The 23180-nt window shown below is 39.7% G+C and overlaps 1 protein-coding gene across 1 annotated transcript in view; it reads right to left on the bottom strand.

The window, feature by feature from the left end:
* Window positions 1–9529: 9529 nt before the first annotated feature.
* The window catches only part of VSTM4 (V-set and transmembrane domain containing 4), a 27456-nt gene continuing 13805 nt past the window's right edge, over window positions 9530–23180 (bottom strand). Inside the window, exons 5-7 of the mRNA XM_010154382.1 lie at window positions 19113–19225; window positions 18220–18281; window positions 9530–9740 (exon numbers count right to left, since the gene is read on the bottom strand). Coding sequence (XP_010152684.1) covers window positions 9615–9740; window positions 18220–18281; window positions 19113–19225 — 301 coding nt within the window. The 3' untranslated portion in view covers window positions 9530–9614. The remainder of the gene's footprint in view (window positions 9741–18219; window positions 18282–19112; window positions 19226–23180) is intronic.

Below are 23180 nucleotides of genomic sequence, written 5' to 3'. Positions count from 1 at the left end.
ACCTGTGTTTTCATTTACCTAGTAGGCATCTTGATAGCTTGATAATGATGTCTCCTCCTTTAGCCTTTTCATGCAGCCTGTCTTTGCTACTAGCAGATATTCCCTTTCCTAGAGCTGTCAATGGCACCTACTTTGCAGCCTGGACAGCATCACTAGTGGTTCCAGTGCTCTAAACATCAACCTGACTTTGTTTGGTATAAAAAGAGGCTAGCCAAGCATGGATTTGACAGATTCATCTCCTTCTGTTTAACATCAGTTGTCTTACATCTTCAAGAGAAGGACGAGTTACATCAGGTTTTGGATCACAGAGAGCAATTCCAGAGAGTGCATGTGTGAAGTCAGCATGTTAAAATGAATGTCTTCCTGAATCAAGCTGCTTCTAATGACCAGGGACTTTTATATTCTGGGAGAATATAAAAAGGCAAATGAATAGAAATGGGTTGCAATTTCCTCCTGGTGAAAATTCTGATTAGGAGTGATTTGCTGTACATCAGTGCTTGGTTGAGAAAGTTTTTGGTTCCTATCTGGCTCCAGAGAATTTTCCCCAGATCTGTAAGTCATGGAAAGAAACGCATGATGTGACTACCAAAAGCACCACTCCTTGCTTTCAGAATTAAGGCACAAATGTAAGCATGTTGCCATCATCAAATTTTCTGTCTGATACAGCCAGTATGTGAGCAGTGGCAGAATGCTACCTGGTCATTTTTCTGCAGGCCAGTGTCTGTGACATGAAGTTTTTGCTAGAAATTTGTTACGTATAGTTGAACAATCAGCTGTGAAAGCAGCCCTGTTACAAGTACCTACTTTTATGTTTGTGTTGGTCACCTGTGTGTTTGGTAAATGTTGAATGTCCCTGAAATTCTGCCAGCTCTAGATGTGGAGGTGGCTTTCACTGACATATACACAAGGCTTGGTGCTAGCTCAGGGACAGTAGTGGTGCCTGTTTGGTGGGTATCCTGGTGTGATACTGATTCTCTAATGGTTGCATGGGATGTAGAGGTAGGAGATCTAGAATATGCTTGAAAACTTAAGAGTAGTGCAATTTCACAGCAGATACAGTAACAGTGAAGTTATGCTGAAAGTAAATGGCACAGTGTCAACATTACCAGAGTGTTGTAATTGCCTCAGAACCAACTTTTGCAAGGGGTAAGTAGCTCAGGGCGAGAATTACCCTTAAAAGAAATCCAATCCCATTCGGATAAGAAATGCAGAAATTAGGCACAGACTTAAACTCTGCCTTAGGGAAACCAAGAAAAGAAATGTGGAACAGGACAATCTCTATGTGACTTTAAAAACCAGCTTAATCTAATTGAAGACCATAAACACTAAAATGCCTTAATCACACTTATTTGGTTATTGCACAGACCATCTTGCTTCCTTATTCGGCAATAGAAGTCTTACAAATGTTACCGTGAGCATTAAATACTGTCTGATTTCTGTAGCTTTCTGTTGGCTAATAAGCGCTAGTGAAGCAATATTTGCAGAGCTGCCTTTGCGCTGCTGGGCCTTTGCATCCTCATAAAAAGAAATTTGCTCAAACCTTTTTTGAGAAATCCATGCAAACAGGTTTGTAACTCCTGAAGGTAAGTTTCCCCTATGATTGTCACCATGTGCTCCTTTTCATACAGGGATCTCATAGCTTGTTACAAGAGTGTATTGGTAAAAAGATCATCTAATTCATGATTCCCTATGGCTATCACAAGGGAGGTTATCTGAGAGCCATATGAGCTAAAATAATTTACAGGAATATGCTCCCTTCTGCATGAAAATGCAACCTGCTGTGTTTGACTCTCATCTTTCAGGAGGGACATTCCAAGGAAGTTGAAAAAGAAACCCAGAGTATCTCTGGATCTGATCCCAGCTCTCTTGTCTCCTCCTGCTTGGTACTAAACAGCTCTGATCCAGGTGGCTGGAGTGATTTGTTTACTTAAGGTCACACACCTCACTTAGGGATCAGACTAGTTGCCTTACTGGTGTCACTATTCAGACATGTGCATAGCAACTATTGTCATTGAAGTCAGCCAGGGTGAAGGGCAGCTGTGCCAGGGAACAGCGCTGGTGGAGGAATGCCAACCTTCCCTATGGTTTTTGCCTTACAGACAAGTTGTCATCAGAGCTTTTCCCAGGTGTCAGGAGGCTCCTGGAAATTTGCCACATGAAGTTTCTAAAAGGACACCCCATTATTCCCTGCACTAGAGTTAAATGACTTACAGAAGCCTGGTATCGAGAACCAGACAGCCTTCAGCAGTACATTGGGATCTTGGTAACTATGAGTAATATTTGCTGTAATGAGCACTGAGCAAATGTAGGCCTTGTGGTGACAACAGCCATGCCTGTGTTCAGTGATCACTCAATGTGTTCATACTCAAGTGTTGTGGAGGGTTGTTGGTGTAGTCACTGCGGGAGCAATGGGGAGTGTGCTGGCTGGGTGGCTGGCGCTGAGGATATCAGGTGAGTCCTGTAGTGGAGAGAACATCGTGAGCTCTTACTGATGGGGGAGAAGCTGTTTCTGTGTGGTTAATTGCAACAGCAACATGGGAACTTTCCCCATTTCATGTCAGAAATTGTCTCTTTGTTCAGTTTGGGCAGGAAGCTCTAAGGACTTTGCTTCTTCCTTGTTCCCTGACCAGGAGGGACAATGAAGAGTCATGCTTCTATAACTACTCCACTTTTGGTGGGATGCTCAGCTCCCACTGGGGGGAGCAGAGGGATTAAGCCACTGGAATGAACAGTGAGACTGGTCTTTGACTCAGTCTATTCCCCATGTTCTCCTGGCTATGGCAGTCTCTAGTGGAGAGGAGGTAACAAGTTAAATTGCCCCTGTCAATGTCTATGTCTTTATATCCCCTTATTTTACTGACACCGATAGGCTAACCAAAATAAAATATAGTCAAGGTGTAGGAATTTATGTTCCCATCTTTGACTCACAGTTGCAGTGCACCAGATCTGGTAGGTAAGCAAAAGGCATATCTTTTTTGTGACAGTGGGACCGTGCATACTGTAAACAAGGGATTCCCAGTAGTGTTACTGAAATAACCAGAGTCACTGCCAGACTGTGCGGTAGTATGGTTGGGAAGGTGAAAGTCTCAGATGCTCCAAAGCCTTTGTCTGCCTGGCAGGCTGGCTTCTGCCTGTAAGGTGGCATTTGTTGGCTTTGGTTGCGTAAGGACTCAGTTGCCACCTTGCTGGGTGTAGCAGCCTGTGGTGTTCATGGTCGGTGTCTGTGTGAAACTCTGGACAGCTCTTGGCTCTTCAGAGCCCGATTATGAGCTGAATATATACTCCGTATTTGGGCTGTGTATTTACACCCTTCCCTGTGGCAGTGCTGGGACTGTGATAAGTGGGAGGAAGCCCACTAGAAATCTACTCAAGCAGGTCTAATTGTACCAAATAGAACGGCTCAATAGAGTGGAAAATAGTCCTCATATATCTACCCAAAGAAGATAATGACCTTTTAAATAACAGAAGCAATTTTATTTCAATACCCCAATTACTCTGAACTCTCAAATGTCAAAGTGCCGAGCACTTTCAAAATAACTTAATTTAGACATTTATAGCACTTAGACACTGCTAGTTTCTTATCTAACCTAATTACGGGTTGTACAGGAAATTGCAAAGCATCCCAATTAATGTTATTTTTTATAGTGATACATAGGAGTGGCCTTTGCCATTTGCCATCGTCATGTGCACAGTGATTTACTAATTTTGGCTTTTGAGTTAGCTCCCTGGCAGGACAGAGCTTTTCTATCCTCTAGTTGGTCTTTGAGAGTAAGCAAGGAGGAGTTAGCAGTGGAAGTGAGCATAGCTATGTTTGCCTGAGAGATCTGAAGGGCACGTGTTCCCGTGAGAGCAGAGTGCCATTGCAAGGCAGGACCGCTTAAGACGTAGAGGTGCCATATAGAATAATAATGGCTGGCTGTCAATCTTGTTGATCCTCTCTGATCTGCACACTTAGGCCAGGATTCTCCACTTATTTGTCTCCCACAGGACTAGTGCAGGGGAATGAAATTCATAAAGCTGCTTAACTGGCTGCCGAAAAATCCCTTCACAGATGGTGCTGAGCACTTTCCCTCGTAGTTCCTATGCACAGCAGGCAGAATTGGAGATGGAGGAAGTGGCATAGCACTGCTGAGCAGTATCCAGTTACTCCTTGTTTGCTCTTATTTTAAGGGGAGGACACATGTCCACTTACCATGTTCCAAAGCGATAACCATTGCCCATTCCCATGTGTTTTTTGCACTGTGTATTTTATGTTACGTCCTGCTTCTGTGCTGTGCTCCCCTACCCAGTGACAGGAGAGAACTGTTAGCAGTCAGAGAACTTACTGAGAGTCTCCTCTTCCCTGAGGGCAATCCAAAAGGATCAGTGGCTATTTTCTCCAAGAAAGATGTGGGACTGTGGGTAGCTACGTACTGTAGCTGCTGTCAACTGTGCCCAAAACCTTGCCAGCCCAGAATAGGAAGGCAGAAGTCCCCAGAGATGATTTTGTCTTGTGCAGCTCTATGTACAGAGCCCTAATGCACCGCTGTGTTCTTGTTTGCTTTCTTATGGTAAAATATTGCTGAAGAAAAGATAGATAGGATTTTAATATGGCTTAACAACTCACATTAAATCCAAGAGGGAAAGTTTGAATTTGACTGAACAGCTTGTGTTCAAGAGGAGCACAGGGAACAGGCATGCAGGGAGGTAAAAAGCCCCTTCCCGAAAGTTTTTTCCCTAACCAGGACCAGAACCCAAGGGAGCTTGCCTGGGGACTCTGTGCACATGACCTCATGCTTCCCTGGTGTGAGATGCAGGAGAGTCCCAGGTACTGCACAGCAGGGAGAAATACAGTTGCAGTGACTACTGTTGTGTACCAAAATGAAAACCTGAGGAGGTCTCAGCTGGAGGCTAGGAAAATGCTCCCAGCACATTTCTGACTGTGGTGGTCAAAGACTGAACATCCTCTTGTGGGGCTTGCAAACAACCCAGCAATGCTGGTGAGAAACAAGAGAGACTTAGAATCTCATGCTAGGACAGGTAGGGTTCTTGCCCTACCTATTGCTATGCAGTCAGTAGAGCCCATTTAGCCTCTGTGTGGAAATGCTGGAATGTGAAACTGCTGTGAACTTTGCTGCAAGAGCTGGGGCAGCCGAGGATATAGGTTGTTTGAGATCCACAAGTTGGAGGTATGGTGTGTTAGCAGGAATTTTCCTCTGTGGGCTGTGCTCAGAAATGGATCTGTGAAGTGGACTCAGAACCCAACTTAGCCATTCCCTGAATTTCCAGGGCTGTTTTCTCTGAAAAAATTTGTTAATATTTTGTACAGAAGCAGTGTTGGGAGTCATTTGTTTTTTACAAGAGGAAAGCTGACAGAATTGAGGCTGTTAATTCTCTTTTCAACCTCCCCTTCAATAGTCTTCAAATATGGAGAAGGCTGTTAAGAGGAAAGGGAGATGTTCTGCTTGTCTACTGGGAAAAAGGCAAGAAGATAGAGCCTATATGATAGAAAACATTTTGAATTATTACAGCTGTGGAAATGGATGGTTAGAAGAGTATGGAATCTTGTCACTGTAAGTTTCTGAGAGGTTAGACCAACCTCTACCAGGTTGAGTCAGGCTGAGCTGGTCTAACCTTCAGATCAAGTGATAGATTAGACGACATGTCAGACTCTGTTCCATCTCCATTTGCCCTTTTTTTCTGAGAGGAATAACAAACTCGGAGTCTTCTCTTGACATGCCATCTTTCAAACTACTCAGCCTCCCAACCAAGGTAGTCAAATAGAGTCAAACCAGGTGGTGGAACAAAGCACACCAAATGATTATATTTCAGATTAGTGCAGGAAACTTGGAAGAGCAATTGTTATGCAGTAGAATTTAGGCATTTTATGTTTTACTCTGGCAGGTAAGATTGAAACTCAAAAAGGTCTTTGCACCCCAATGTCACTCACCAGAGTTATTTTGGAGGACCCCTCAAAACCCAGAATTTAACATACATACAAATCAAACATCAAATGTAGACCTCATCTGGTCTGAGTCTATGCCAACAGAACCTGGCCAAACCCTGCCTAAGGATAAAAGTTTATTGAACTTCTTAATGAACAGAACCCCACCATTATGCTACAGTTATTCTAAAGCAAATAATTTGCTTGTAATTACAGTGATAATGACATTTTGACCACACCTACTAATTAGAAAGTTGTAATAAAGAGGAATAAAACACCTTTTTCTTGGGCTGCAAAATCAACCCCCACACAGCCTGTGACAATAATATGATTTACTCCTATTTGCTGATGGAGTATTCTAGTAATAAAATTTAATGTGGAGGAACAAGGTGCATTTAACCAAAGTTGTAAACATCTCTAATTCTATTTAAACCTATAGGGTGCAGTACATTAACATTTAACATTCTGATACTAAATTGGTGTGAAGCTAATAGAGCTGTATTTGTTAAAATATCAGCACTAGACTATGTTTTAGCAATGACAACAGAAGGAGTAACCAGAATAGTAGGACTCAGCAGATACCAGCCACTGCCTAATTACGTATTAAGACCCTGTATGGGAGCTCCTGCTATAAAAGAACAGTGGACCAGCTCTTCGGCTGTACTGATGAAGCCAGAGGGAGTTCGGCCAGAGATTAATTCAGCCTTGGGGTTCCTGTTAGAAGGAGCTAAATTTCCTCTGCATTTCCAAACTTACCCTGAATTTCTTCGGGTGAAGTACATTATACTCTGTGAAATTCTCTTCTCCATAGTCTTTCAAGTGAGTTTCTTTGAGACTTAAAGATGCACAGTTAGTTGCAAGGTAAAGGATTTTGTTGTTCTTCTCCCATTATATGATCTGACATTAAGAAATCTGGGTGGACATTGCATAAGAAAAGGCATAGAAAACATCTGCTCAAGGAAGATGGGTATTCTCCTCCTGAATAACCTGGCCTCCTTTCACTCAGCTGGTCTGTTGCCTTTCAGGATTCTGCTGTCATCTCAAGTCAGTCACAAATGGAAAACATTTGAAAATTCTGGCATTTTCTGCAGAATGAAAAAATTAATTCCCACCTATTGGGATTGTATAAATGCTGAATATGAGATAAACAGATATCCTCAAATCATTCTCTAGAAACCAATAAATCCTGCAGACTGAGAGAACTTATCTCACCAAAGAAGGTAATTTATTTAGCTGAATTAACTATTATTTTGGGGAATTAGATATCAAACATAAACAAAAATATATAGAATATTAATACACAAAGAATGGTAGTCATTAAAATAATGGGCATAAACATACAGTAGAGGATTTTTTGTACAATGGGCACAATGGCCAGTCCTATGCATAAGGAATGTTTATATATCAAACTTTAAAAATTTTTCACAACTAAGTTGTCAAATCATTAATGTGCTTGGGGTTTATGTTTAATTCCAGAGTAATCACCAATAGGTTCTCTATTTTTCTAAGGCATTCCTTACAGCTGTCTACATAAGAGATGTCCTCTCTTAATAGTCAGTCAATCTCTAACTGTTCCAAAATGGATCCCTGAGTATTTAATCGCTCTTTAGCAACAATTTCTTTTTGGTCAGTGAGCTGATTGCTGTTGCCATTGCAAGTCCATCACCCATCAGAGAACAAGGAAAAATACTATGCCTTTTTGGTGGGTGTTTAAATTCCTGGCATAGCGAAAAGGTTTTCTTGCTAGCTCACAAATGCAAACATTATAAATGCAAATAACTATTTGCAAACCTATTTTTAAAAGCTGGGCTTAGTTTGGAAAGAACTATTTTGATGATGAACTAAATTTGGAATTAGTGTGTACATAATGGCCAGCCTGACAAGCTTTTCTTAAATTCTTATTTCATACAAGAGACTTTTATCTAACATGGGAGCAGGTGACTGCATTTTACATTTACACTGACTATACAGTAACCGATTCTGCATGCTGCCTAATCCCTATCCCCATTCAAAGAAGCTAAAAAAAGGTTTGTATAGACTCACTTATTCTGGTGAAACCATCCAAAAGACAGTGATGTACTTACTCTCTTCCTTTGTCACATGTCCCCAGCCCTGTGTTGTCACCCATGTGGTTACAGGAATAAGGGCATGAGTATTCCTGTGATGGTTCCCAGCTGTACTCTAAGCCCTGGTGAGAAGCTGCTGTATCACTAAGAAAGCCTGACCTGTAAAGGAGGAAGCAACTCAAATCACCTTGGCTAGGATTTCAAAACCCAAGGCCTGCAAGTGCTACTCCAAAATTCACACTAAATTTTGCTGAATGAGTGGCCTGTCACGGTGCTCCCTCCTGGACCTGGAGCAGACCTGCTACATACCAAGTATCAGATCTCCATGGCCTGATGGTGAGCTAAAGAGCCTGTGCTTTTACATCTCCATTAACTCTGCAGTTACTTGAGGGCTAAAGCTTCCCAAGGGGTGAAAGATGTTGGGTACCCACCTCTCCCTGAGGTTTGGTGGAATTTGGCCAATGGAAATTTAGGAGCTTAAAAACAACGGTCCAGCTATCCTTCAAGACTGAAATTCCCAGGTTTCCACATTTTCCACATAGCCCATTTTCCATGTATGTATATAAAAAGAAAAAGAAGATTCCCCACCTAGTTACCAAGGTGAAGAAAGAGGAACAGTATTTTTTGCTCTGTCATTAGGCTCATTTCCCTACCTCCTGAGCCCTGCTCTGTCCAAAGACACAACTCCAAAGCATGTGAGCAGGGCATTAGTGGAGTCTGCTCTATACTGAAGGAGAGTCTGTGGGATTTTTCCTCTAGATCAGCAGCTCAGTAACATAGGCCACAGCAGGAAACTTTTGCAGATTGGGAGTACCAATCTAGATCAAGGTCAAAGCAGTGTCCTGGTTCTGTCAAAGTCTTTTATTCACTATCAAGTTCTTCCGTTCCCAGTAAGAATTTTAAAAAAGATCAAATTGTGGAAAATGTTCCCAAGCTATAAATATTCTTCCTCAAATCATTTGGATTTAACTATGAATGTTTCCTTTGGATTATTTTGAAATGTTTTATTTCAAGCACTTAACTATACTAAATGTAACACGTTTTTTAAAGACAATGGCATTTAGAAAGGGAATTTGAAAATATAGAAAACAAACCTTTTTATAATTATTTCTGGAGGGGAATAAAAGCAGAAAAAGTAATTTTGGCTTTTTCTTTTCTGTAGAAGAAAGGTTCAATTTTACTGAGTTAATATTTTTCTGATGCAAAACCAGCATTAAATTGACAAATTTCCTGGTCAGTGGTCTTTCTCTTCAGAATCAGGCTGATGTGCATGGATCCTGCCACTAGTACTTTTGAGGCTTGCTAAGATGTTGATGTTTGCAGCTGGACTTGTTACATTAGCCTCCAAGAAGGAATAATGTTTAGTACTGAAAATGCCCTGACGAACTTTAGTCCATTTAAAACAGGCCAAACACTGCAAAGGGTGTCTCTGAGATGTTATTTGTAGACCAGCTGCTTTTTCTATGATTACTTTCAACTATATTTTGTTTAAAAGTCTCATAGAAAAATAGATATGCTTGAATGGAAGTAAAAAAATAAGGACATTTGTATGATTTTTATAAATAAACAGCAGAGCAAGAATTAAATAGAACACAGACAAAGGACATTTATACAGGCATGAACTATTACAGCTTGTTCTCCTCAAAGAGTATCTGCGCATAGACTGTCGTACTGGGAATGTTTTTGGCTTCCTGAATCGGCTTCATAAGTTCAAGTTCAGCGTATGTTAAATTCTCCTCTGTGATTTTCGGCTAGGAAACAGAACCAACAAATTACAGTTATCATGTCATTACCATGGAATGTAAAAGATGCCTTAAATATTCTATAGTATGGTCTATATTTCTTCTCTCACATATGCTAATTCTACTATGCTGTTAATCAGATTAGTCTGCACTAGAGTTATTTCATAGAAGATGAAATAAAAATAATACAAAAAATAAGGAACAGGAAACAGTAGGATTTTCAGGTTCATTTCCAATTTCTTCTTGTTTCTCCAACACTGAACACTTTAATTTGATGATTCAAATATCGCAAATTTGAAATATATGTGTTAGTAAAATGTTCAGCCTCTTTGATCTGAAATTTCTCAATTTAATTTTAGTTATTGAATATTTCATAATTTGAAATATATATGACAGATTTGCTTCCCAGCTGTAAAACTTGGAGCAGGTTACATCTCTAATCACAGCCAGTTGAAGTACCTTTCATTATGTTTCTTAACAGAACCAAAAAACATGTTAAAAATATGCAGAAGGCAGCAAAAACGGATAGACTTGAGTTACTGTCATTCCAATAGGACTTCACCTCTTTTGCTTTGCTATATATTTCTGAGTTGAGAACAAAGGCTGTACTACCAAAGCTGTCTGATATATTAGACTGGTTGAATTTTAGACTTAAAATTATAAAACTTAGCTAAGAGACATGTTATCAAGAAAATTTACTGAGCAAGTTTCATGGGGATGACAGAAGAGCTGCCTACTGCTACTGGGGACTTCATCCCGACTCAGTGTGGTGGCTTAAGAGGAGGAAAGTCTTGTTGTGTGTTCCTTTGTGTATGTTGGCTCATCAGTCGTGAGTGGGTTGTTCATATCAAATTCACCTCAGAAAATATAGCAATGAACAGAGAAGTTTCTGTTGAATTGTACATGGAGCCCTAGTACTTGAAATGGATTTCAATTAATCTGTAGAAGATTAAAGTCTCTGCTCCCTGAAGAAGGATGAAATGCTAAGACCCTGTGTAAGTGAAGAACTGGAGAATTTGTTCTTTTTCTCCTTGGGTACTGTGTTCTACCTGAATATAATGGGTGTCCTCAAGTGAAAACTTAAAAAGGTCAGTTTAAACAAAAATCCATGCAGTACTTAAATGTTACAATGAAGAAACTGACAATATTTTAAAATGCCAAGAATTTCCTTTCTGTTTTATTTACTGCTATTTATTTCTTTCTGATTTAACATAAATCACTCCTGTTTCCTTGAAATGTGCTTGAATAATTATTATGTTGTCTTCTGGCTAAAACAATAAACATCTAACGTCCTCTGAAATCAGTCCCTTTGCTCCCCTGCTTCCTGTCTTTTGCACTGCTCTGGAATCCTCTCATTTTTCTTGACAGTTGCTTGCACTCTGGATTTCAGATTGTTTCCCTTTGGGTGGATTGGTTTACACTTTTCCAGCATTAATCTGATCTTATTTCTTCTCTACAGATCTGATCCTGACATATTTGGTGCAGCTGCTGTCGCAAGTAACATCGTTTAAGTCAGTTGATCTGTACATGTGAGTAAAGGCCATTTGCAGGGCTAATTGCAGGACTGCGATCTTTGCATTTGGTTACTCGTATGGTCCTCCCTAACTCCCTTTCTTGCATGGTTAGTCCTATTTGATCTCAGCTTCTGTTCCTCATTCACTATCCAATGCTCCACTATTGACTACACAGATGTCCTGCTTTTGTTGAACTCCCAGCTGTAATGATGTAAAAGGACCTCCAGTGGATCCCAGCCTGATCTTGTGTGTAGCAGAACTAAAATCACATATTTCTTTTCTTTGTTCATGTATTGGGACTGAACTGAACCACAATGCTTAGAAAGACATCTGTCCTATCCTGACTTTGGCTTAAAGAGTTAGAAAACACTCTTGATCAACTGCTCTGATACTTAATAAATTCTTATATACCTCTCTTCTTTCTAGCCTGTGAGAGTATTAGCTGCAGTTTCTAGGCATTTATGTTGGTTTTGCCTTTTTTGATATGTTAAAGATCCCTTTTGAGATTTCAAAACTGTATGTGCCCATCTATTCAGTAGGTAGTAGGGAGGTTAAATACAGGAGCTAAGTTGAGGCTGGAGATCACAATAACACCTACCAACTTTAGTGGGTGTCACCTCAGACCCTAGATGCAGAATGATACAACCCATGTGCAAAGCCTCCTGAAAATGAATCTGATAAAACTTTACAAACAAGCTTTTGGTCACTGCCTGAGTAAAACTCTACATGTCCTAAGACTGACCCAGTGCATCTTTTGAAGTAGAAATATTTTCGTTGTTCTGTAGGAAGCAGTTGCTCAGGGCAAGCTAAATCTGTATATGCTTTCCCCTTTGCTGTTTAATTGTATTTCGTGTTATGTTTCCATTTAGAAAATGCCGCATGTCCTAAAATAGCCAACCCAACGCCCAGCTCATGTAAATTTTAGAACTAAGATTTATGAAATCATATTGTCCAGGTGTTTTATTATATTATCTCAAAATTGCATTGTTTTCCAGTGTAGATTATCTCTTTATTCTTACTTTATTCTATTATGTTTGGATATGAAAAATAACACTAGATTCCCCAAAACAGGTCATTGGGCAGTAGTGGCTGATGTGTTGCTTTCATACATTTTTATGATGTTCCTATAGTAAACATAATTTAATAAAACCAAAACACACTAAATAAATAATTGCATCTAGAAAAGCAATAAAACCAAATAAAATTAGTACTTTCATAAGTGGAAAAGGTACTTCAATTACTGCTACAAGCAACAGCACACCATAAAATGTGTAGAATAATTTCCCTTATGCATATTTCTAGTATGTAATAATTTGATTGAAAATATGAGGAAACACACAGGAGGTTCAAAATTGTGAAGGGTATACAGTTTTCAGCAAAGGATGTGTAATAACAGTGCATGGAAGCCAACACTACTTAAAAGTACCAATGGTAGCCAGATTTTATTCCATACCCTCTTCTGTACTTCATTTATCAACCACATGTTTAATTTAATTTTGCTGGTTTGTTTGTCCAAAACCAGCTTTTTTTTTTTTTTTTTGAATGGGCAGGAAAAGAAAACTAATTCTAGAATTTCATCTCTCATTTGGATTGGATAGTGTTTTGGCAGTGTAAACCTGGAATCCTGCCACCACCCCCTTTTTGGAACAATAGCGTGACTTTAATAACTGATGTTATAGCTGGGACCGATACTAGGGCAGAAGAGGAAGAGACAATAAATAGTCATTTGCCTCTCTTTTTCCATCCTTGCTCTTCACTTAGGAGGTCATTGGGATTTCTATGGCTACAACATCCTTTACTGAGAAATTACATCATTGTACTAAAATAATATTGAAATGATTTCTTCAAATAGAATTCTGTTCCAAAGTGATATTTCTAGGTACCTTGTATGTCTGCTTTCTCATCTTGGGATCACACACTTTGCAGAAATATGGATTAAGAATAGTCATAATTTTCCAGCATAACTTCTGGCAAATGCAAAATGATTATTTTTCCAGATTTCTTCCAGTTCAATTTTAGTTTATTCCAGTCACAGAGCTTCCTATGGACAACTATTTGAAAGACTTCACTTATAGGAACATTTTTATCAACAATCTGCAAAGTCTATCATGTGACTATTTAAAAGAAACTAAAGTATATGTATATGTAGTTTTGTTTTTATTGGGTTTGCCCAGTATGTAAATGTGTTCGAAATTACCTAGAAGGGTTGGCGTTTTAATGAAAATTACTCAATTTCTATGTCATAATTACCAGGAATGTCAACTTTGGTCTCCATAGGCTTTGCTGATTTGTCTCTTGGCAGCCTCAAGGGTGTTTACTGTGAGCACTGTCAGACTGAAAGTTCTTCAAGTTTTAACTAAGACCATTTTTATCCAAATTTATAATTAGGTATGAAGAAAACAAGCAAATAATAATCTCATAAATTTAACTTGTCTAGAAAAACAATTGATGCCAACTCGCATTTATGGATTGCTGCAATCTCCCTGTTCCATGACCACACCAGCAATCATGAAGATGACAAAACGGATGTGAATTCTAATTTAAAAAAAAGAAAAAAAAAGATTTTATTTTACTATGAAAAATAAGCAGAAAAGGGCTTGCTTCCCAGTTCACTTCAATCGTAAATATTTTAGTGACTGTTGCTGCAAACGTTTGCCTTGGAATTCAGTGTCTATATGATTGCATGCAATGGTGTTTTTGTTTGGGATATGTTGCAGAATGACTTTAACACAGGACCAGGGCAAAAAAGCTATGTTTATAGCACAAATTGAATTCTTACCCCTGAGTTTTCAGGATTTAATAAGCATATGTCCCAAGCTCCAATCAGATCTTCATAATATTTTTAGTAACTCAGATTTCCTGCTGCAGCACTTGAAAATGAAACCCCAACCTCACTGGCATTCCCTGTGCTCATGGGTGAATGGATTAGGTCAGCAAGGATAAAACCTTTCCAGTTACGCATAGGTTTGCTGACCTGATTGCCAGTACATAGCAAATTGCCACCTCTGGACTGGCCACATTATGCTGTTGAGTACACACTGTGGTGCCAGGGGAATGTTGTAGGAAATGCAAATAGAAAAGGTACAGAGTCAATAGGTGGTGGTGAAGTTTGTTTTATTCAGTCTTGAGGAATTGCACTTCTCTGCAGGTTACTTCACAGCACAAGGCAAGCAGCCCTGCCCCAGTGCCCTGAAGTAGCTCTTTCTTAGCAAGCACATGCTGGAACTATCATTTTCTCTCCCTTTCTCTTGCAAATGCCAGACTCAGGTCTTTGGCCTTTTCCCTTTCACATTTGAGATATATCCTGTTTTGTATTCACACTCTGTATAAGCTCCACAGGAAGAATGCAGATATTGTCCAGATGGCACAGCTCAGGAGCATCCTGTGTCACCGCCCGAGCACACTCACTCAGAAAATGTTGAGACAGGACTCTCCCGGCCAACTGGATGGGCTTTGGCTGCAGAGACAGATTGTTGCTTCTGTATGTATTCAGTACATATGGTGGACAGGCTGCAACTCCCTTGTCTGAGCCATTAGGACAGGGACAGCAGCACATGCTAGCAGTGGGATCAGGCAAGATTTTGCAAAGTTAATAGTGAGAAAGCTCATTGTAGCTTCAGAGAGAAAAGGATTAACCTTTGTCAGTCCTATTTTTTAATATAGGAATATTCCCTATAGCATGTCTTATCTGTTCAGGTATTCCTCCCCTTAAAATTTAGTGTTAAGATGATGAAGTCAACAGTAATTTTGCATAAGCGAAGATTGCAAGATTTGGTCTAACCTGAAGTCTCACGTCCTTTCCATTGGTCCCAGTGCATCACACAGGAGCTCCTAAGCTTGATGGTACACACTTTCATGAAAAGACACTGAAAGCTTTCCATTTAGAGGATGTTCTGTAACTGACACTCTTGGGCTATGACAACTAATCTCTAGGACACAATGAAAGGCTTACCAGAAAATTTGGTTGAGGAAGTGTAAGATTTATCTCTAGCAACTCAAAGGGCTAAGTACTTAAGGCTATAGCAGAACAGCCCTTAGAGAGCAGAATTTGTGGGCCCCTAGAATTTTCTTCTTCCTAATGACTCTCTGTGCTTCTTGCATGCTATAAAAACCATCCCTGTTTGCATTTCAGCATCTCTATTTCCTTTGATCTGTACACATTTCTCATTGATGCTAATAGAGAATGACACTGATGGGGAATATTTTTGCAACAATGGGAGCATAGAATTGTTATTCTGGCTAAAGCAAAAGCAATATGACTTAAGCAGAGTTTTAAAAAGGCTTTACTCAAGGCTGTGCAATTGAGCATGATATTAGGCTTTCTCTCTTCTTTTTTTTTTTTAATTATCATTGAGATTATGTCCATATTTTATCAAGGTTATTGTATTCTTGTAAAATTATAATGCAACCCACTCTAGCACGTTAACAACAAAAGAAATTCTCTAGCTTATTATAAACATCTTTCAAGAAACCAGAAGCACATGTCCTCTGGAAATAATTTTGCTGGTATTTAGGTTATTACAAAAAATTTCCCAAAACTGGAATTATTTTGTAATGTTCCCTTATACTCTAGCTTGTTTGCTTAGGTTTTCTAGAATATTCTCCTGGTGCCTCAGTGTGGTTCCTTCCTTGGGTTGCACAGGGAAGCTGCAGAAGAAGTCCAGAAACTCAGCAATTTGAGTCTGTCTTTGCAGTGACAATTACGTAGTAACTCTGTGCCATCAATGAAAAAAGACCTAGTGCAGACACCAGCTGTGCAATAATTACAGTTGGGAAGAAAGAATTCTTCTATTCTGCAGAGATTTGGCAGGATGATGACAGTATTTTTTTGCCCCAAAGCAGACTGAAAATTTAATACGTGAGAAATTTTTGAGAATTAAAAAAATAGGGAGGTAAGTATGCTGAAAATCAATAAAATATTTCATTTAGATTAATTTGATATGCCTTTTTCACTGTAATTATTACTGTTTTGTATCTTTGTTGAAATTTCATTTACTTCAAGTTCTTCACTGAAAAATCATTTAAAAGCATAAAATAAAAGATTTTTTTTTTCTTTCTTTCTTTCTGACAATACTAAAACATAGGGTTTGGGGAATGTCCTGCTCAGCTTCTGAATGTGTTTTGGTCTTGCAAATATTTTGGATGATATTTGTTGCGCTACTTTATGACTTAAAATTAACTCGTATCCATAGACCGTGTGTTTTCTGCAGGCTGAAAACTGCAGGCTGTGTTTTCTACAGGCGCACCAGTGTCTCTCCAGGTGCGCTCTGAGGTGAAATATAAAAGGGAAAAGAGCAGAACCAGGTTTGAGTCCAACAGCAAGGCATCAAAACTGAGTCTGCTGGCTGCACACAGTGTGCAGGTCATCACTGACGTTAGGGAAAACAAATCTGATTTCACTATTTCAGAAGGCTTTTTCCCTGCTCACCTCCAAAGAGTTTGAACCTTGACTCGGGTTGTGTAGCAGAAAGGGAATAGCGAAGAGTTATTTGTGGCCCATATCCTTGGATTTATTCCAGAAAGAAAAAGCATCTGGAAACATATTTTCCTCAAGTTCAGCATGTGTTGATGTGCTTTATCGACCTGCAGGAAGAGTCTGAGTGCTTTAACTGATGAGAGAGCTTTTCCTAGGAGGGCTGAAGACTGACTGACTTGGACAGAGCCACATGCCTGGGCGCAGTGATTAATGCAGTGTGTGCACAGCAAAGTGTGGCTGTCATCCCCAGTGCTGAGTGCTCTCACCTGTGCCTTTGTCCTTTTAGCATAGCTTTCGCCCAACACAATTACCTACATGGATCTAAGCTTTTTTTCCGACTTTTAAATCTCTACCTCATCTTCTACTGAAACCTGACGTATATGAGCAGAGCCTGGCCAAGGCATCTGCAGGACCAGCAGAGGAGAGGTTGAGCTCCATACCCAAGCAACAGTATCACCTAAAATTTTAGCTGAGATGTTCTGAAGTTACCTAGCATTATGCCCAGGTATTCTGGGTTGTAGCCTGACTGTGCTTAAAAGGGCAGAAGTAATTACTGACAATTGGTGGGAAGGTTCCCAATTCTAACTTTCATCTGAACGCGAAGCCATCACAGAGTTGTTGGGGTTATTCACGTGACCTAACTTTAGGCACCCACCTTCAGCTAAGTTAGGGGGTTAGTCACTCTGGGCTCTCTCTATTGCCACAGAAAGGAGAAAGAATCCCCAAAAGACAATTCATAGCATCTAGTCTGAATTAGTACGAGTATCAGGCTCATAGGCTAGCTGATCTCTCTCTCTATTGACTATACAAGGAGCCTAGCAGACCACCCTCTTTTTATATGCAGCTGAAGATAGCTGGTATAAAATTCTATCTCCATTACCCCTGGATGTCTTGTCCTGATACTGCTTTGTTATTAAACCAGAGAAACATCTCTCCATCTATCTGGTTTATCTGGCATATATCCTGAAGGGTTTTTTTCAAACAGAAACTCCTGTCCAACAGAAACCGTCATATTACTTGGGTTGTTTTTTCCTTAATATGAGCTATATACAAACATCTTATTCCTGCAACTTCAGTTAATCCTGATTTACACCCCTGTAGGGCAGAATCAGACCCCTCATTTCTGACTTGGAAAGTCTCAAGAGTGGTGTGACCACTATGATTGTGATTCTGTCAGTAACCAGTGTTTTGTCCAAAGCAGCAGCTACCAGAAGCATGTGAGAATCAATAGCAGGTTTCATTTAAGAACAGGCTAAATTTTTAGGCACAGTGACTGCTAGAAAGCTGGAAAACATAATCCAGTGTAATTTAATGCTCAAAATAAAATGAGCCGAGACAATTCATCACTTGAAAAAGTATTACTTTAAAAAAAAAAAAAAAGACTTGTACAATTTTTAAGCCAATTTATAGTTTCTGAACCTAGAGTTCTAGCAACATTACAGCAATTGTATGGAAAGTGAAGAATATGAAGGAAGTAGTGTCATAGAAATTTACTTACCAGGATCAATTTTCTTTGAGGTTTCAAGAGCTTGGGCTTAGGAAAATTATTGGCTATTGGAGCTATGAAAATAAATATTAAGGGATCATTTCATGATATCATCATTCACTGTCATTTTCAGTATATGCATTAGCAATTTATAAATGTCAGATTAGGAGCAAATACTTATACCAGCGTTTAACTCTATTTCAGGTAAGATATTTTACAATGAAGCACAGGGCATGTGAACTAGAAAAAAATCCTAAGATTAAAGAACATGATATGCAAAACATGCTGTTTGTGTGCAGAAGCCAGAGCATATATATCTCTTGAGAACAGACCACTTGTGATCTAACCCACAGTAAACCTTCACATCCTTTCCCTCCTCTCTCCCAGTGGCTCAGCATTGGCAGTAGTGCTCAGAAAGTATGTATGAGAGGTTGGCCCCTTCAGGGTCAATAGCAAATCCTCTTTGAAAGTGAGGTTCCCTAAGAGGTTGATTTTTATCTGTTCATCTTGCTTGATTTCTCAAGTGCACCTGCAATTTTGAGAGTGAAATGTGCTGGCTTCCCTCAGTCTATCCCCAACATGAAATTTTATCTTACCTAATTTTCTCTTTGAGCCAGGTGAATATTGCTACAGAGGTTGCACTCTCTCCTCTGATTACTGGGACCTAAGACCCCTTGCCTGGACTCTATGACTAGTTTTTCAATAGTTACAGCTGCAAGGGAGTTGAGAGCCCTGGTCCCAGCAGCAGGCAAATATCATTTCTTCCCCCACTGATGGAAGCGAGCGCAGGTCACCCCACAAGCACAGTCAGTGGCAAAGTGCAGGAGCCCTGGCATCACGCACTCTGCTGTCCCTCCACGGCTGTGCTCAGGATTTGACATACCCCTGCACCTCTGTTTTCATACCTTTTGCTGGGATGGCTGGTGGCTGCTCCACTTTCTCTTTCTCCTTCTTTTTCTTTACCTTCTTGGGCTGTAGAGGGGACATGCTTGTCACACTGGTAACTGTCTCCCCTGAGCTGCAAAGCAGAGACCCGCATGTGAGGAAATATCAGTGCAATGAAGGGAAAGGTATTTTGTTCAAGTGAGTTCCTGCAAACACGTCACCTTCCACTTGAGAGAGTCCCTGCTCAAAAACTTTGATTTTGACCTAGCCGTATACTGAAAGACCTTCTACAGTTTGGAAATGCCCTGGGTCTTTTTCAACCATACAACCTGGCTGAGAAATTCAAGAGTCTGATCAGTCCTGGCACAGAAAATGCTAAGGGTCAGGTTTAAACAAGACTCTTTTCATAGCACCTATTCCTTAAAAATATATATGACCCCACTGCTGCACCCAGGATGAGCTTGTATCCTTCTGTCCCCAAACACCAGTGGCACAGATGGGTTAGGTGACTTGCATAAGGTCACACGGGAAGCATATGGCAAAGCAAAATCTTCAGTACGGTTTCTGGGCTAAGACAGGCCGAGGGGCCAACAGGCCGGGAGGACCTGCAGCATGTCTTCAGACAGCTCACAAACTCGTATTTGAAAAAGCCAGCTTAAAAAGAGGGTGGTCTGCTCAGTGCACATAAATTGGAGAAACTGTGCCCCAGTCTCTGAACTTGGGCATTCTCCAGTACATCCATGCTGAAAAAGCATGAGTAGGTATGAGGGAAGAGTATATATTGTAAACAGACTCCTGTCCAAGAAAGCTTCTATGTTTGTGCTATTACAGTTCAACATTCTCTAAGTCTGGGGTTTTTACCCTTAGTATCTCCCAAAGTCTGAGGTAGTGTATCCTGCTTTGAATAGCTGAGGCTTGGGTACACAGTCAGGTTGCACAATTGTCACCATGTGTCAGCTGAGCTGTGGTAACTGACTGTGCAGGTGCTCCTAGCTTGCAACTAAGGTGAAATGAAATTGTCTTAACTGGTAATGCAAGAAACCTTAACTTACAGCTGGGGTGGGAGGACAGTTTGTCGCAGTTAGTTATGATGACTACAGTGGTGGAGGTGACTTGGTAAGTAGCTGTTGCTCTAATGCATCTGATCGTGGGCTCAGCCTGGGAAAGATTAACACAGTATGGTTGTGCAGACCTTGCTGTTCTATGCTTGTGAGTTACACCACACAATGGGATCTAACCAGGGTCTCCATAGTCATAACACTGATGATACTGATTTCACTGGATTTTGAATCATTTGTCCCAAGTTGCTGTTCCTCTCACGGTTCTTTTTCATAATGAAACACTGTCTTTGTATGAATAGAATAAAATATTCAAACTGGGCCAACTTTCTTAAAGAAAGTTAAGATGTCTCAGCTACTTCCCACACAAGAATAAGAAAATAACAGACACTATTATTTTACGCAGCTGTAAATCCAAATGAATGCCACTACTGTTGGTAAAATCACTCTGGATTTACACCTGCATAGGTTACAAATGCCTCTGCTCTGCTGATTTTCCCAAGTTCTGCTCCATGTACTCGGTCCAAAACATAGGTTGGCTGCCAAACTTTTTTTGAAGTGTTTAAAAGGTAAAATATTTTCATGATTTATAAATAAATCACATCAGTTCTGTAAACTGAAGGTTTCATTAAAATAATTTCAAAGTCTGCCTATACTGTTGTGAACCTATGCCACAACAACTGTTTGTTTCTATATCAAAATATTAAGTGGTTTAAAACCAGCAGGAAATGAAACTGTCCTGTCTGGCTCCATTGCCCAAACAGAGCAAACTGTAAAGAACAAAGAATACCAAAAAGGGGACAGGAATGATTTTTTATATGTTTTTGGTTTTAATACAAGATCACTAAGACAGATGGCTAGCTTAAAGATATTATTATTCTGATATAGCTACTTTAAGCACAATAAATGAATAGGCTTAGTGTCAATTCATTGCATTAGTTATTATTCTTGTTTTGCCACTGAAAAAATGAAGCTACAGAGAAATGTATTTGTGGTTTATGCTTTCCTTTTAAATGTCGGGGCCATACAGGGTTAAGTAATTCTGGGAGATACAATAACTGTACTTGCTGTCTTAGAACTGAGCTCTTCAAACCAAACAAGGAGGCTAAGAAAAGACTCCTTGGCTCGGAAACACTGCCTCTTTGTGAGCTTGTCTTGTTCTATGTCTAAAAGAAAAGTTAGTTTTTTATCTCCAGCTCCTCCTCTAGCCTCCTGGCTTCTATTTCAACAGTGTCACATTGTGCATTTCTTGAAGGATCTAATTAGTTTTTAGAGGGCAAGAAAAATGCAGGAGTTTGGGGAAAAAAGCCATGGAAGTTGTGTCTAACAATCATGGCATCAGGACAGCATTTCCCTGGAGGTCATGACTGTCCCAAGAGCTGGCAAACTACTACAGTTTCGGCTTTACTATTCTTATTACAGTCAAGGATGTGGGACTTTTCCTGTTGTCATCTAAGTCAGCTATTTCCTCTTGTCAAAGCTCTGCAGAAGGATGACAAAATATTCACTTGAGTGAACCAGGAGCTGCTTTGATATTTTCCAAATAGGAGAGCTGTGTGAAGAAGTTCCAGGGATAGACTGAGTACTTGCTTCAGGCACAGTCTGGCAGAATTTGCTCCTACAATGTTAGATTGGCGCTGTGGAACCAAGGTGTTGAGATGGACAGCTTTCTGAGGTGAACACTTTTTTCAGCTCAAATTATTTGTCTCCAGAAGAGCAGTCAATGAAGGACTGGGGATTTCAGGCCAAAACAAATATAAAAGATGGAAAAAAAAATATTCCTATTTTCAAAGATACACTTCCTGAGGGTTTCTGGATCTGAAAACTGACAAAATTATCTAATAACAAAGAGGATGGTAAGAAGGAGGATATTTAAAGAAAAGAAAACCCAGAAAATTTAATTAAGTGGTTTGGAAAACCCAAAATAACTTTACTTTTTATTTAGGTATTTATTTTTAAAATGTGGGAAAGTAATGTGGTTTGGTTAACTAATTTTTTTCTTTAATTCGTAATTGGTCAAGCAGCAAACCAGAACCCAAACATTTACTTTGTTCTGCTCAGGAAATCTGGATTTAATTTTCTTTTCTACCAAGGCCATTTTGTGAGACTCAGGGCAAATCACTTAGCTCTTTGTGCTTCAGATTCCAATTAAGTAAAAACACCATTATGATGTCAAGACAAGAAATATTTTAAGATGCTTAGGTATTACTGCAGTGGGAGTACAGACATTTCTTAGACACCAGACTATTAATGTAATTTTGAAAGTGGATTCTGCGCTGAGTTTGAAATATCACTAAGGGAGTTGGAGCTAAACCTCTCTGATCAAGGCTGAATTTTGCACTGTGTAGTCATCTTGACTGGCAGGAGTCTCATGCAAAATCAGTTCATCAGTTTGGCCTAATGGATATTCAGACACTGGGTTTTGGGTCTAAATGTGCTGAATTAAGTTCCAAGACAAGCAATGCTCAGGTGAAGAGAAATGAGTTCAAAGACATTAATGATTTGTGTTTTGAGCAGAGAGTGGAAAATAAATGGTACCAAGTGTGAAACATAATGAAAGTTATGATACCGGTAACACTTTCATAGCTATTTAATTCTGAAGGCAGGAAATCAACAGACTTTAGACATGCATTTGTGGGATTGGGGTTTTCACTAGCATATCTTGACACACTGAAATACATGAAACAGTATTTTTATCCATATAGAGTCATGCATTTCTTTTACTTCTGGAGAGTCCTTCTTACAGTGAAGAAATCATGTTGGCTTGCTTTCCCCTGCTTTTCAGCCCCCTATCTTTAGTGTTTGCAGTAGTATCACTACTACATGATCTATTCCCAGTGAGGCAGATTCTATAATACAAGTCTTTTTATCTGACTGCCATGCTCTGTTTTTTCAGCCATCTTTTCAGTTGGGTTTTATTTTTCTCTTCTTTTGTACTCTACCAACCTACTTTGATATCCTCTCCCACCCCCTTCTTTTTTTGTTTTTGTAATTTCAACTGTGTCCTAGCAGCTAATAAAGAAGGGAAAG

This window comes from Eurypyga helias, unplaced genomic scaffold (assembly GCF_000690775.1).
Source record: "Eurypyga helias isolate BGI_N326 unplaced genomic scaffold, ASM69077v1 scaffold8376, whole genome shotgun sequence".
NCBI classification, from domain to species: domain Eukaryota; kingdom Metazoa; phylum Chordata; class Aves; order Eurypygiformes; family Eurypygidae; genus Eurypyga; species Eurypyga helias.
The sequence above is the reverse complement of the archived record's forward strand: the minus strand, read 5'-3'. Positions and strand labels throughout refer to the sequence as shown.